This window comes from Bos indicus x Bos taurus, chromosome 12 (assembly GCF_003369695.1).
Source record: "Bos indicus x Bos taurus breed Angus x Brahman F1 hybrid chromosome 12, Bos_hybrid_MaternalHap_v2.0, whole genome shotgun sequence".
Lineage (NCBI taxonomy): Eukaryota > Metazoa > Chordata > Mammalia > Artiodactyla > Bovidae > Bos > Bos indicus x Bos taurus.
In genome coordinates, this window is record NC_040087.1 from 83492471 (window position 1) to 83509176 (window position 16706).

A 16706-nucleotide genomic window follows, 5' to 3' on the forward strand; every position below is an offset into this window, starting at 1 on the left:
TCCCAGGTCTAAGCTTCTCAGGTTCAGGCTCTTGAGTACTCCACAAAGGCACAGACTCAGTCGTTTGCATGCGTTTTTTGCCCTTCCCAGGTCCGAGCAGCTCAGGCAACCAGGTGCGTGGTGAGCGCACTGTCCCAGGTGGGCCGTGGGTCTCATCACCTCCGTGGTCCTGGCCGCTCCCGGGTGCGCTGCAAGAGTACCATCTCAGGTGTGCCATGTGTCTCCTCTGGGGAGCAGATCTCAGGCTGCGACCCTCCTGGCAGATGTCAGCCAGCCAATATCCCAGGAAGACATGGTTAGCAACTGGGAGCCTGCTCACAGTTTGGTGGGGGATGTCGTCTCTGGTGCCCAGATTGCCCCTTGCCTTCCAACTCCGGCTGTCCCCCGCCTGCCTCTCTGCCACCAGCGGGGGGAGGACCAGTCCACAGCTGGCTAGATCTCCTTTGGTGTTAGCTCAATCCTTTGTTCTGTGAGTGGGCCAGGCTCTGCTTTAAGTTAGAGCTTTTCAGGGGAGAGTTCTCTCTCTTTTTTTTCCTTTCTCTCCCTGGCTATCCTACAGTTTGGGTTGCTATCTCACGTTAGCTCCCTCAGATTGTCTTCAGGGCATTCTGGCCTGGTCCTGACCCTAAGCATGCAACCCGTACCTCCCTGTCCAGCCCCTGCTTGCTAGTGGCGGATGCAAGGGTCTGGGCTACTTTTCTGCTGGCAGTTGCAGTTAGGTGCGTATTCGGTGGGGGGTTTTTCCCCCCAGTTATGTTGCCCTCTGAGATTCTAAAACTCCCCACAGACCTGCTGGTGACAGTGCTTCCTGCTGTTTGGAAACTTCTCCTCCTTCACGACTCCCCCAGGCCAGGATGGGTCTCCATCCCTAACTCTTTTGTCTCTCTTTTTGTCTTTTATATTTTGTCTTACCTCCTTTTGAAGAGAATGGGGTGCCTTTCTGGGTGCCTGGTGTCCTCCACCACACTTCAGAAGTTGTTGTGTACAGGTTGGTCAGCATTCAAATGATCTTTCGATGAATTTGTGGTGGAAAAAGTGGTCTCCCCGTCCTATTCCTCCACCATCTTGGGACCACCATCCCCCATGTCTGACTCTTGATAAACCAATGGACTATAGTCCGCCAGGTCCCTCTGTCCATGGGATTCTCCAGGCAAGAATACTGGAGCGGGTTGCCATTTCCTCCTCCAGGGGATCTTCCCAACCCAGGGATTGAACCTAGGTCTCCTGCATTGCAGGTGGATTCTTTACCATCTGAGCCACCAGCAATCATGGAGAGATAAGCATAAAAATCTCCCACATTGAGTGTGCCATGGCCACATGAAGACTTTGATTCTAACTGAGATGAAAGCATTTCTGGTAGTTGTACAGTAGAATAACTTTAGGAGTTCAGTTTCCTAATTCCTTTAGCTTACTGTTTGTATTTTTTGTTTGCTACAGTATAAAGTCCTGAAATCAGCACATTATATGGTGCCCGCCAAAGCCAAAGCATGGGGCTACTAATTTTTTAATAGATGTTGCACATTTATTTCTGAATATAGATCTTGGCTTTTTTCCTTTACGTATTTTGTCTGCTGGCTCTCAGTTTTTGTCATATGGAGATGCACATTTGCTGAGGAGGGACTTCTGGCTGTGGCTGTCTGTACATTTTTATCTAGAATTAGAGGGTCGCCATATATATATATAGGAATCTCCTCCCCCACCCTCCCCACCTCCTGGCAAATGAAGTCCACTCACTTGTCTAAGGGAAGACAAGGCTTGTTTCATAGTCAGTTTGTAAGAGAATGAAAATACGCCTTGTTTTAATACAGCGTGCGTCTTTGTCACACCAATGAACTCCTGTATTACTGAGAGAAAGAGGTCTGTAGAAAGTTGAAGCTTCGGTGGTTCATGTGTGTTTTTTTCTAGGCAAACAGAGTCAAAATAGTGAGGAAAGAACTGGGATATTTATGAGGCAAGAGACCCAGGTTCAGTAGGTGGGCAGACTACCCTGTCAACTCCATCGTACAACGGGAGACCAGTGCCTGCTCAGGACTCCCGTCCCGGGAGAAAACCAGTCTCGAGCAGTTCAGACGCCTGTCCTCTGCCTGGGCCCTTCCGATTATCACCTGGAGAATCAGCTACTGTTGTTCTGAGTGCCCTGGTGACGAAGTTACATAGATTTTCAGTAAACTGCCTCACAGCTATGCTTCCCATAACTCTATTTTTAGTGTCTATCTTACAGATTTATGGAGCGCATACACACGACAAAACGGATCCACCCATAATTAGCTAAAAAGAAAGTTGCAGTGCCCAGTATATTTTCAGCAATATAAAATTAATCAAACTTTAGACCATTTAAAATCAAAGCATGGGGGATTATTTAACAGCAAAGTGTTAAAAGAGCAATATTTGGTACATGTACGGATTTGAAATTTGACAGCCCTGGCTTCTGTTTTTCCAAATCATGAGTGAATAATTCATTTAGGAATAACCCTCTGTGCTCCTTTTTTGACAGTGGAGAGTGTTCAATGAATCACCAGCTGTATCCACAGATTCCTCAAAAGTTAATTGAAAATTTCACCATGAGACCCTTCTTTAAGAGTGAAAAACCAGAGGACTGTGAGTTTATTAGATTAACCTCCCCCTTGGACTGCATGCTGATAAGCGCAGGGCGCTCTGTGATGTCATTTGTCTTACTTCTTTAGGTTTTCCGTGGCTCCCATGATTCCCTGGGCACCTACTGACAACCTGGCAGAGTCTCAGGAAGTCAGAGTGTCCTGAGCATCTAAGTTAATAAATCAAACCTGGTGATGTCCTCTAAACAGGTTTGAAGGTAGAGGATAGCTCCTGTCCATTATTCATGAGCCCTCACAGGCAATCTGTCTATGGCCATGATCGTGGCTTTTATCAGACAGACATACTGGAGAGCCATTTGTCATAATTTCAGAACCCCTGGTGTCCCTTTGGGTTTGGGTCATTGGAAAGGGAATGTTTTGTGTGTAGCTATTTGATGCTTCTAACATCACTCTTGCAAAGACTTATGAAGCATTTTATTAAAACATACGGTTCTTTTGTCATCGCTAACAAACAACTAAACACAGCTCCCCATCTCTGCTTCTCTCCCTTGTGCATATGTGTACATGTATAATAATACACATAAAATCTGGCTCTCAGGAATCGCAGTCTTTTATTTTGTTTCTGTCTTGAGCCTCTATGGAGCATTTCTGACTCTATCATAATATCATCTCTTTGGTCTTGGACAAGTCACAGCCTCTTTCAACTTGGCTTTCTTTTCCTGCACAACAGGGATGCCTGGTGCATGTGAGAGTAGTTTTTCAGAGTGTCACGTGAGATAAAAATGAAAATAGCTTTGTCACAGTTTTCCTTACTGTCAGAGGAATACTGTATCTTTTCAAAGTAAACCTTTATGGTATGATCTTCCCAGACGTGACTTATGATCAGGCACATTTTTGTGCATGCAGTGACTTTGACTTTCCTGAGAGTTACATCATAAATATATTCAGAGAGGAACCTATAAACAATTATCTGAACCTGTATTTGCTAGCCACATTTGAGAATTTTCAGTGGTCTAACATTTATTTTCTGCCAATAGTAAAATTTTAATGTCGTGGTAGATATGCTAGTGTCAAATCCAAGTTTGTGTGCCTGATGAGCAGTAAGCCCAAACAAGCTCCCAGTTGCAGGACCAAGCAAGGAGAATCGGTAGCTTGTGCTCCTGAACTCACTGATGGGTTTCAGGGAATAGTTTTTATAGACAAAATTGGCAGGGAGGTCTGCAGGGTACATGACCTTCCTCTGATCAGTTTGTGGGGAGGTAACAGGATAGCGTTTGGCAGAAGTCATCAGCCTTCTGGTTCCAGCCAGTCTGGGGTGCGCTTGCCTGTGCTCAGCCTGAAGTTACCATCACCCCTCTTGAAGAGGGCCTTAGTTCCTGTAGAAGAACTCAGGGATCTGTGTTAAAGTGCTCTCTGCACCCTTCAGGAGATGCGCGGCTTGCCAGGTCCCTGCCCCGTCCTTGCCCTGCCGTCTGCACCGCCCCTCCTTTGCTTCTGCATTTCCTTCACTCCTCTAATTGGTGGCTGTTTGAATCTGCCCTTTTGAACTCAAGGCAGGTTTAGGGGGCTGAAACCTTTTTCCTATAAACAAGAAACTGGGGATCAACGAAGGCTTTTTTTAACCTAGGAGAACCCCACAAGCTTTTGTCCGGTTTCAATACAAATTTGTACAATCCATTACAGGTGTTTTGGGTGGTGTTTATAGGAAAGAGAAAGGGGTGGTTTTCAGGTCCAGGACAGAGAACTCATCTTGCTCATCCCTATATTACTAAGACAGAGACTTTGACACATGTTTGTAGAATCCATTATAGGTGTTTTGGGTCATGTTTATAGGAAATAGAAAGGGGTGATGTTCAGGTCCACGGCAGAGAACTCACTTTTATTAATCATTATATTAATAAGATAAAGATTTGACAGCAACAGTTCCATCTATGATTTTGAGTTGCCAAGAGAAAAATCTGTCTTCCATTGCACAATCTTTATACTTAACCATCATTAGGTCTTCTAGAAATGAACATCACTAGTGACAAGGAAAAGGGGTCAGCAATAAATTGGTGGAAAATGGTCACTGTGTCATATAGACAATTGCTAGCATGCATATGTTCTATTCGACTCTCACAAAGAGTCAGACACGACTGAGTGACTGAACTGACTGAACTGATTGATAAGTTCTATTTGGAAAAGGAAATGGCAGCCCACTCCAGTATTCTTGCCTGGAGAATCCCATGAACAGAGGAGCCTGGTGGGCTACAGTCCATGGGGTCGCAAGGATCATATATGACTTAGCACCTAAACCACCACCATCATATGTTCTATTACATTAGCTCAGCAGAGTCATTAGTACAGTTTTACAAGGATGTTTGCAAAGACCTGGAATGGCTTTCTGCCAAAATTTATCATGTAAGATTTAGTTGGAATTATTCAATGACAAAGGAGCTTAATGTTGTGGTAAAATATTTAAGACTTTGGTAGGGATTTAAAGAAACAGGAAAGGATGGATTGTTAGTAATTATGTTGAGCAAAACTACATATCTGTATCTCATTTGAAAAGACCCTGATGCTGGGAAAGACTGAGGGCAGGAGGAGAAGGGGACAACAGAGGATGAGATGGTTGGATGGCATCACTGGCTTAATGGACCTAAGTTTGGGTAAACTCCAGGAGTTGGTGATGGACAGGGAGGCCTGGTGTGCTGCAGTCCATGGGGTCGCAAAGAGTTGGACATGACTGAGCAACTGAACTGAACTGATATCTCATTATGTCATCTATTTTACTACTATGCAGTCTTGTTTTTAGCTTTGATTTTTTTGTTCATCATGAATTTTTTGCATCAATTTTTACTTTTGTTTATTTTTGGCCATGACCCACAGCATGTGGAATCTTAGTTCCAGGGATCAACCCATGCCCCATGCAGTGGAAGCACGGAGTCCTAACCACTGGACCGCCAGGGAAGTCCCTCTTGCAGTCTTGAGTAAGACGTCCACTCGCTTTGCTTTTCCAGGAATCTCTGAAAGGGTTTGTATTAGTTGCTGAACACAGATAGGCCTGAATGGGTTTCCAGCTTGAAAGATGGGCGATGCTCACGGTGCTGCCGTCTTGGCTGCAGCGATAGGTCTGCTGACTTTCGCACTGTTTCTTTCAGGTTGCTTCCAGCTATGTAACGTTTTCCGATCCCATGAAATGGAAATTGACCAGTGCTTGCTGGAGTCCCTCCCCCTGGGCCAACGGCAGCGGCTGGTGAAACGCATGCGCTGTGAGCAAGTCAAAGCGTACTATGAGCGAGAGAAAGCTTTTCAGAAGCAGGAGGGGCTCCTGAAGAAGCTGAAGCATGGGAAGAACCAGAAGGTTCACTTTAATCTTGCTGACATGATACAGGATGCCATTATCCACCATGATGACAAGGAAGGTAATGACGAGACAATCATTTTCTGATGTGGTGTTTCGTATTTTTTGTTGTTTTTTGGTGGAGAAGTGCAAGGTAGAATTGCTTTTAAATATGAGAGGTTTTCTTTTAACTATATGAAATATTCAAGGAAAAAATAGCTTTCTTCAGTGAATATAGGTAAAGGTCCCAAGTCTCTTGGTAAAGAGGAAAAAAGGCAAAATTTTTGTAAAATTGTTATATGTATAGTTTTTAAAATTACCTACATGGAAATCAAGTGATTTCCTTGCAAATTTTTCAGATTGTTATGAAAATTTTTCCCAGTGAAATTGCTCCTGTTTCTAATGAGATTGTGTTACAAAATTTATTATTATCTTATAGCTGGATAGATAGAGTAGTGAAGTCACTTACCTCCAAAACTCACAGGATAGAATAATCAACTGGCTTATCCTTTAAAGTTGGTTGACTTTTAGTATCACATCTTATTAAGAATACACACTTAAAATTTTGGTTGCCCTTACAATACTATAATGTTTCTCAATTTTTGTGTATTCTTTTATATGATGTTTTTGTTTGATTTACAACCTACTTTCCAAAGTTCCAGTGTGAGAGAAACTCTCCAACTTTAGGTTTAAATGTAGAAGGCTTCAAAGAATCAAATATAAGTTAATTTGTCTTGATTGTCTCTAAAATTACTGGCTGAATTAATCTAAAGCAGGCATACACATACAAAGAGTAGATACCCATGACCCATTAATTACATTTAAAAATAAAAATCTCTGGAAAACAAGTTTTCTTTTTTCTTTTTTTTTTTTTTGTGGGTGGGAGGCCATAGGGGGCAGGGAGAGTGTAACTCATTTGGTGGAAGAACTGTCCCTTGAGCTTTTTATAATTCTAACCTGTCCAGTCTGGAGAAATTAGTAATATTCTTGGCTCCAAAGCTTTCAAAGAGGAATGGTGGATCTTAGAAGACTGTCAGTTCATTCTGTACAATAACAGCAGTAATAAGAAGACTAAGCAGTTCTTTTCATGGTTTTGTGTGGGCTTGATAGTCAAACTAGAAGTTATGAGATTTGGGTGTTTTTTTTTTTTTGGTGACATAGAATAAGTGACAAAGAATCTCCTAGCTGGGAAGGACCTAAGAAATCACCTAGTCTAATCCCTTATTTTACACATGAAGGAGCTGAGAGTCAGTCAACGTGTCAAATCTTACAGAAGGCTGTCCCACTTTCACCTCCCATTTTATTATTCTCTGCTCATGTGAAGCTCTTCTTTGAATGGCCGTCTCCTCTGTGAAGCTGCATGTACATCAGGGGACAAGGGACTGTCTTCTTCAGCATACCCACCTGCCCCTCCCAGTACCCTCCATTGGTGTGAAGGGAAAGAGTGAGCGATTTTTCCAAGTTACCCAGCAGGTGTTGGCGGAGAATTCCTAAATTGGAATGCAGGTGGATTTAAGCCCTATGTTGATTTAAAAGTAAAGAAACAGCAAGAAAATATTTACAAAGTTATAAAGCCTTCTGTGTAAAGTTATTTAATTGCTAAGGCATATCTCTTGCGACCCCATGAACTGTAGGCTCCTCTGTCCATGGGATTTTGTCAGCAAGAGTACTGGAGTGGGTTGCCATTTCCTTTTCCAGGATATCTTCCTGACCCAGGGATCAAACTTGCATCTCTTCCTTGGTCTTTGAGTTCTATACTACTGAGCTACCAGGGAAGCCCTCTGTATAAAATAGTTACAGGAAAAAATTAATACCTAAGTTACTGTTGACAAGAAATTAAGCATAGTAGCATAATAAACCCAGAGAACAAGAGGAAGCTCTAATATATTATGTTAGGTACTATAATTTGTGAAAACATTGGAACCATAAAATCTGAATTAATATGTTTAAAGAGTTGCTATAGGCATGGAACTGTGCTGCCACATGGGTAATCAAAAAGCAGGGAGAGAGATGAATCCTATCTTCAGAAAAACTCCAGTCTAAGTAGAAAAAGAGAGAAAAAAATCGGTAAAATAGAAAACAGTGACTGAAAACGAAGTCTGATGGAGGTGGCAGAGTGGGAAAAGATTCCTGGCGTCTGTGATTTTTTTGAGTGACTCTGGTTTTGATGGTTGATTAAAGCTTAGATACTTGAAGGAAGGAAAAGAATAAATCACTCCCCTTGAGCAGCATTGCAGGTGAACGGCTGCGGAGAATGGAGAGTCCCACACACGGAGCTCTGTTTGAAAGGAGTAGTCCATGCCAAGTCGCTTCAATCGAGTCCAAGTCTTTGTGACCCTATGAACTGCAGCCCACCAGGCTCCTCTGTCCATGGGGATTCTCCAGGCAGGAATACTGGAGTGGGTTGCCGTGCCCTCCTCCAGGAGGTCCTCCTGACCCAGGGATTGAACCCGCGTCTTCTGCGGCTCCTGCGTTGGCAGGTGGGCTCTTTGCCACTGGCACCACCTGGAAGCCCCGTGTAGCATCAGATGGTGATAAACGCTGAGGAGTCCACAGTTGCCTCCTGAAGGTATATGAGGGAAGGGCCATGTCAGGTGCGTACAGAGGCAGGGAGCATCCCAGCCTGATAAAGGAGCCAGGGTGGTGGGAGCAGATGAATAAGTGGGGACACAGAAGGAGAGGAGCCAGATCCCCTGGGGACTTGGAGGGTCGTGGAATGGCCTCTGGCTGTTGCGTCCAGGGCCTGCTGAAGCTGTTGGAGAATCTGAGCAGAAGAGAGATCAGCTGTCCCTTGTGAGTTATCAGAACTGGCTTGGCTGCTGCATTTTGAACTCATGGAAGGATTTCCAGGGCAAAAGCAGGGAAATTGGTTGGGAGGCTCTATTGATAAACTCAGCGAGAGATGATGGGGGCTTGGACCAAAATGGAACAAGGATGTGGTGAGAAGTAGTCAATTTGGGGATACATTTTTAGAATAGAGCTGACAGGAAATGCTGATGAACCGGTGACGGGGAATATAATAATTTTCCATTGCTGCCATAACAAGTTGTTGCAAATTTAGCAGCTGAAAATAATCTCAGTAATTATCATATGGTTCCATAGGACAGATGTCTGGTGTGGGTCCCAGTGGGCTGACATCAAGGTTATCATCAGGGCTGCTCCCTTCTGGGAGTTTCTATCGGGTAGTCTGCTTGCAGAACTTTTTCAGTTTCTGGAAGCCATCTGCATCCATGAAATCTTAGCCTCCTCCTCCATTGTAAGAATCAGCAGCGGTAGGTTGAACCTGCCTCTCAAGCTTTGAATTCCTCTTGTTTCTTTTCTGTCCTTGCTCACATCTCTCTGACCAGATGTTTTGCCCTCCTCTTCTTCTTTTAGGGGCACTGTGATTGCATTGGGCTCGTCTGTATAATAGAATTCAGAGAAATGGCCCTATTTTAAGGTCAGCTCATTATCACTCTTAATTCTCTGTCCTCAGATCATGTAACATATTCACATGCATAACATCAGAAGGTGCAATTCATGGAAGCAAAATTCTACCTGCCATGGGGACTGAGAAGCTCAAGGATGACCTCAAGTTTGTTCTGCCCTGAACAATCAGAAAAATGAAATGCTATTAACTGAGTTAGGGGTGCCTCTGCTGCTGCTAAGTCACTTCAGTCATGTCCAACTCTGTGTGACCCCATAGACGGCAGCCCACCACGCTCCCCCATCCCCGGGATTCCCCAGGCAAGAACACTGGAGTGGGTTGCCATTTCCTTCTCCAATGCATAAAAGTGAAAAGTGAAAGGGAAGCCACTCAGTTGTGTCCGACTGTTCGCGACCCCATGGACTGTAGCCCACCAGGCTCCTCCGTCCATGGGATTTTCCAGGCGAGAGTACTGGAGTGGGGTGCCATTGCCTTCTCCAGGGGTGCCTCTAAAAAGTCAGAATAAGAGGGGGTGTTGCACTGGCTGGAGATGTAAACTTGAGATAGATGAACATATAGGTGGTATTGAAAGCCCAATTATATTATAGTATCACTTAGGGAATGAGTTTAAATTGTAGGGGTACAAGGACTGGGTCTCAAGGAATTCCAGCATTAAAAGTTGAGTGAAGTGAGGTAAAATCCCCAGAAAAAAGGAGAAAAATGAGGTGAAGGTGCCTTTCTTGGAGTTAAATAATGAGAAATTTTCAAGGAGGGACGAGTAATCAACTATTCCCAGTTCTTCTGCTCAGTCCAGTGGGATACAAATTGGGTCTTGACCATCAAGCTTAGGAATATGGAGATGATTGGTTTGGCTAATTGTAAGAAGCAGAAATCTTAAATGTATGAGTTCTAACAGAGTGGGAAAACAGAAATGGGCCCAGAGAATATGGAGAGCTCTTTAGAGATTTTTTTTTTTTTTTGATCAATTGAAGTATGCTGCTGCTGCTGCTGCTAAGTCGCTTCAGTTGTGGCCGACTCTGTGCGACCCCATAGATGGCAGCCCACCAGGTTCCCCCGTCCCTGGGATTCTCCAGGCAAGAACACTGGAGTGGGTTGCCATTTCCTTCTCCAATGCATGAAAGTGAAAAGTGAAAGTGAAGCCACTCAGTTGTGTCCGACTGTTCGTGACCCCATGGACTGTAGCCCACCAGGCTCCTCCGTCCATGGGATTTTCCAGGCAAGAGTACTGGAGTGGGGTGCCATCGCCTTCTCTGCAATTGAAGTATAGTTGATTTATACTGTTATGTTAGTTTCAGGTGTACTTCAAAGGGTACATATATGAGTTATATGTACCAGTTGTAAGGGTATATACGTATATGTATATATGTAAGTATATAACTCTCTCTATATATAACACATATAATATATTATTTTCCATTCCGGTTTATTATAGGATATTGAATACAGTTCCCTATGTTATAAGTTCAGTTCAGTTCAGTCGCTCAGTCATGTCCAACTCTTTCCGACCCCATGGACGGCAGCACTCCAGGCCTCCCTGTCCATCACCAACTCCCGGAGCTTGCTCAAGGTCATGTCCATCGAGTCGGTGATGCCATCCAAACATCTCATCGTCTTTCGTCTCCTCCTCCTGCCTTCAGTCTTTCCCAGCATCAGGGTCCTTTCCAGTGAGTCAGTTCTTCGCATCAGGTAGCCAAAGTATTGGAGTGCAACTTCAGCATCAGTCCTTCCAATGAATATTCAGGACTGATTTCCTTTAGGATGGACTGGTTGGATCTCCTTGCAGTCCAAGGGACTCTCAAGTCTTCTCCAACACCACAGTTCAAAAGCATCAATTCTTCGGTGCTCAGCCTTCTTTATGTTCCAACTCTCATGTTCATACATGACTACTGGAAAAACCATAGCTTTGACTAGATGGACCTTTATTTATTTATTATAAAAAAGTTATTAATTTATTAGTGTGACGAGCTGGGACTACTCTCTAGTTTCGGTTTGTGGGCTTCCCACTATGATGCTTCTCTTGTTGCGGAGCGTGGGCTCTAGAGCACAGGCTCAGTAGTTATGGCAGGACAGGCTTGTTGCACCATGGCATGTGGGAGACCCCGGTTCAGTTCCTGGGTCGGGAAGATCTGCTGGAGAAGGAATAGGCTACCCACTCCAGTTTTCCCAGGCTTCCCTTGTGGCTAAGCTGGTAAAGAATCTGCCTGCAATGTGGGAGACCTGGGTTCCATCCCTGGGTTGGGAAGATCCCCTGAAGAAAGGAAAGGCTACCCACTCCAGTATTGTGGCCTAGAGAATTCCATGGACTGTGTATTCCATGGGGTCACAAAAGAGTCTGACGCGACTGAGCGCCTTTCACTTCACTATGTGGGATCTTCCCAGACCTGAGATCAAACCCATGTCTCTTGCATTGGCAGGTGGATTCTTTACCTCTGAGCCACCAGGGAAGCCCCTACCTGTTTATTATTTAGGGGTGAAACAACACAGTCAGTTTCTGAAGATTCTTAGACACAAATGTCCTCAAATACAACTTATATAAATTTCCTTCTCCCAGGAAAGCGTTTCTGTTACTAATGCAAGCAGAGATGATGTTCATTAACTAAGGTCAATATTGCCATCAAATTATGAAGAAATAGTTGAATGGCTTCAGATTCAGTCAGAGTTTTAATTTGTAGTCAATGATAAACATTTAAGCACGTTATTGAAATATAAAATAAAACTTTCTGTGCACAGAGGTTGTCTTAGCTCTGACTGCCATAACAAAATACTCGACACCTGGTGGCTTCAACAACGGGCATTACTTTCTCATAGTTCTGGAGGCTGGAAAGTGTACGATTGAGATGCTGGCTGATCCGGTTCTTGTTGAGGGCTCCCTTTCTGGCTCATGGATGGCTGCCTTCTTACCGTGTCCTCCCATGATGGAGAAAGAGAAAGAGACTCCTGTCTCTTTACTTACAAGGGTACTAATCCCATCACAAGGACTCTGTCCTCCTGGCCTCGCCCAAACCTAACTACCCCCAAAGGCTCACAAACCCTAACTGCACACTGAGGGTATTCGATGGGTGAAATTTGCTGTCGTGTCTCACTCTCTGCAACCCCGTGGACTGCAGCGCACCAGGGGCCCCTGTCCTGCTCTGTCTTCCAGAGTCTGCTCAAACTCATGTCCATCGAGTCGGTGATGCCATCCAACCATCTCATCCCCTGCTGCCCGCTTCTGCTTTTGCCTTCAGTCTTTCCCAGCATCAGGGTCTTTTCCAATGAGTCAACTCTTTGCATCAGGTGGCCAAAGTATTGGAGGTTCAGCTTCAACATCAGTCCTTCCAATGGATATTCAGGGTTGATTTCCTTTAGGATGGACTGGTTTGATGATTTTGCAGTCCATGGGACTCTCAAGAGTCTTCTCCAGCACCACAGTCCAAAAGCATCAATTCTTCAGCACTTAACCTTCTTTATGTTCCAACTCTCACATCTGTACATGACTACTGGAAATACCATAGCTTTGACTATATGGACCTTCCTTGGAAAAGTGATGTCTCTTCCCTTTTAATACACGATCTAGGTTTGTCACAGTGTTCATATAGTCACGGTAGTCATACTTTTATTTATTTTTAAGCTACTCACATACTTTAATGTATGCATTATACAATTAACACACCAAAATATGTTGCCATAAGAAAAAAACTTTCCATTTGAATTATTTAAAAACTATGCAGAGTGTGTATTTGCTTTAATTATTTTGTCACTTAGTCTCGAGTTCTTTCATTGGCCTACTGAGTGGGTGTGTGCTAAGCTGCTTCAGTCATGTTCAACTCTTTGCAACCCCATGGACTATAGCCCACCAGTCTCTTCTGTCCATGGGATTCTCCAGGCAAGAATACTGGAGTGGGCTGTCATGCCCTCCCCCAGGGGATCTTCCGACCCAGGGATCAAACCTGGGTCTTTTATGTCTCCTGCACCAGGACGCAGGTTCTTTACCACTAGCACTATCCGGGAAGCCCCAAGGCTTGCTGAGTATAAGGGATCAAATGTACTTTGTCAAAGGACAACATATTGTATGTGCTGAGGTTTATGGTGTCTCATTAACAAGAAATTCACAGATTTCTGTTTAACTTTCTAAATGTTGCCTTTTTGTAAGTATAAATGTAATGTCTTCAACACTTTATTGTTCTCTTCAGGGAGATAGTGATTTTTTAGTGTGTAATCTGTCATTTTAATGTATTCCATCAGTTTAAAATGTGCTCCATAATTCTTTTCCATCTAGAAAGCAAATTTTTTTCTAAATTGTTTTAAGGGTTTTAATTTAACTCTCTTTGAGTTATACCATGTTAGAGAGAGAAAGAGAGAGGGAAATTTTCTCTATATGAACAAAATATTTAGATGGGAATGCAATTCCATTAGAATTGCTACTCCTAGATACCAGTTTTCACTAACTAGTCCACAATGTGTTTTGACTAAAAGTAATGTAAACGGCAGTGGAGTGGCTTTCCTATGTGTTTGCTGTTTAGCATTCTACAGGTGTTTTCAGCAGTGTTTGTTCCCTACATGATTTTAGTCACTTAGTCTTTCAACAACCATATTCAGTAGGTACAAGAATGTTCTCCCCTCTGTGTGTGTGAGGACGTTGAACCTTAGGAGAATTCATTGTTTTTGTTCACAACACTACACTGTCTCTTAAGTTAGTTTCTTAAAAAAAAAGAAAATCACTTTGTTGAGATAAGAGTGACATGTAGCGTCTTCATGGGTTTGGAGAGAAATGGACATCTGAGAAACCATTACCAGCATCAAGGCCATAAACATCTATCACACTCCCTTAATCCTGTTCATTAGATTCTCTTCTTTTGTGGTGAGAGCATGATAGCGCCCCTCAAGCTTATCTGTGATGGTAAAATGAGCTGAGCCCTCCACCCCACTGATCTCCTCCTTCGGCCATTTGAGTGTCTTCTCCTGGGCAGGTGAACTTTCAGTCTGCTGTTAAGGGAATGGCCAAAGGACTGGGCAGATATGCTCTAATGTGTTCCCTCCTCTTTCCGTGGTCAGCTGCCCTTCCTTCCCCCCACCCTTTTTACAATTTAAAACCATTTATTCATTAGTTTGCATATAAAATACCCACCGAGAGCCTGCTTTATTCCAGATACCCAGAGTGCTTGAAAGCAGTTATAGACCTGTAATGTCAAGCTCCACTCCATGTAACTCAAAGTTCTACGTCGTCACTTAGGAAAAAGGAAGCTATGAAATTATAGGAACGTGAGACTCTGTTTCCTTCTCCTGTCTCTCCCACCCCTGGTCCTTGGTTTCCTGGAAGGCTGTGGCCTAGGGTCAGGAGCCAGAGCTTTGAGCTGAACTCTTCCCGTCCCACCCATCTTCCCTGGAAGGTTCCCCTTTCCGCACTGCATCTACCTTCACCTGCTCTGACAATTCCCAAATCGTATTTAGTTCTTTCTTCTCAGCTCCAGATGCCACCATTCTGATGGCCTCACACGTCTAACTTAGGTTCAAAATTGAGTACTTGTCCCCATATTTTTCCCAGTCCCAGACTCCTGTTTTCTGTTTCAGTTAATGTCACCTCCCTTCCCCACCTTCTGGTCTGGATATCTGGAGGTCACATTGATTTAGGCACACATTTGTAAAGTGCTAATGGTTCTACTGCCCCTGAATAGTTTATGGGTAATGTCAGATGTCTGCATATTATCCAGAGCCTTCTCAGAATATGCCTAGAATGCAGTGAATGCTCACTACCTATTGGATCATCTCCTAAGAGGTTTTGCTTAGAATTTCATAAGTAGATGACTGGGGACCAAGTGTGAAGCCTTGGGTCAGAGAATGCATTTCATATATTCTTTATGTGTTTCATAGATGAAAAAATGAAATGAGACTGCAGTTAGTAAAGCTCCTAGCCCTTTCCCTACATTTACTGGATTGGCTCAGAAGTTAAAATTCTGAAGTAGTTGGCTACGTCATAAATTTATTTAAATTTTAAAAATTTGTATAAAATTTATATTTATTTATTTTTTTAATATCTAGAGTATAAATGGAGGAGCCAATTAAGATTTTTCACTGTTACCATCTAATGATACAATCTTTTAAAAATATTGTTATTTATTTTAAAAAATTTTACTGGAATATAATTGCCTTAAAATATTGTGTTACTTTCTGCTGTAAAACGAATCAGCTGCATGTTTAAATATATCCTGTCCCTCTTGAACCTCCCTCCCAATCCTCACCATCCCACCCGTCTAGGTCATCATTATGAACATGACCCCTGCGCTCTGGTGGTGTTTCCCCAGTGGAGACTGTGGATTTTTACCAAATGCAGCCTTGTTCTCTCTCCCCAACCTCCCTGCCACCAGATGCACAAATAGGCAGTTGGAAAATGATGGTCCATGGGCAAATTTAAGCTAATATGTACAGAAATGATATAAGACTCTACCAACATGAGAACAGTGATCGAATCTAGTAAGTCGGTACCCAGTCCTCATTCCCTACTTGCATTTGTTCTCAACCTAATTGTGCTGCGTGTTAAGTACTCCACAAGGACAAATATGCCTAGAACTTAAAAGTAGGAGGATTTACTTGACATGGGCTTTCCTGATGGCTCAGATGGTGAAGAATCCGCCTGCAATGCAGGAGACCTGGGTATGATCTCTGGGTCATAGAAGATCCCCTGGAGTAGGAAATAGCAACTCACTCCAGTATTCTTGCCTGAAAAGTTCCATGAACAGAGGAGCCTGGCAGGGTATTGTCCATGGGGTTGTAAAGATTTGGACATGACCGAGTGACTGAGCATATACACATATTTCAAAACAGGCTATAAAATCATAAATAGCCTCAAATTAAGTGCATTTAAATTCTGTGGGATTCTGTGAATTTAATGAGTGGCTTAGTAGTTCACAATACCAAATGCATATTCCTGAGAAGTACTAATTGTTTTAAATGCCTGCCATGTAATCACAGCTTTATTGGGTACTGAGAGCAATTGGAAAAAAAAAAAAAAAAACTAGAGAAAAAATTGTGCTCCATAAGCAGTTATAATCTAGGTGGAAAGATACACTGTTGTTTAAAAAAGAAATTAGAAGTCTATCTACTTAAAAGCAATTTCAGTGGGCATTTATTGGGCTGAGGTGAGGAATAGATGAATCAATAACTCTGCTCTTTGGGAAATTTTCAGAGTTTAGTAGAAAGAGAGAAAGGGACTTTTTGGCTATGAAAAACAGCTTGAAGGCAGAGAAAAGTAGGTTTCTTATAGGAGAGTGTCCTGGAAGAAGTTAGCACCAAGAGTTTTAACTCTGTTTGGAGTGATGGGTTTGATCCCAACCCTAAAACTTAGGAGCTGTGTGTCCCAGGTCAGGGACAGGCCACCTTCCTATTCTCACCTTCCTCTTCTGTACATAAGGTTAAGAGACAGAGA

General features: G+C 43.2%; 1 protein-coding gene across 2 annotated transcripts in view; it reads left to right on the forward strand.

Annotated features, from left to right (window-relative positions):
* Positions 1 to 16706, forward strand: part of MYO16 (myosin XVI) — a 519236-nt gene that overhangs the window by 121658 nt on the left and 380872 nt on the right. For both annotated transcript variants that reach the window (XM_027557960.1, XM_027557959.1), the window contains exon 2: positions 5696 to 5959. In XM_027557960.1, coding sequence (XP_027413761.1) covers positions 5734 to 5959 — 226 coding nt within the window. In that variant the 5' untranslated portion in view covers positions 5696 to 5733. The remainder of the gene's footprint in view (positions 1 to 5695; positions 5960 to 16706) is intronic.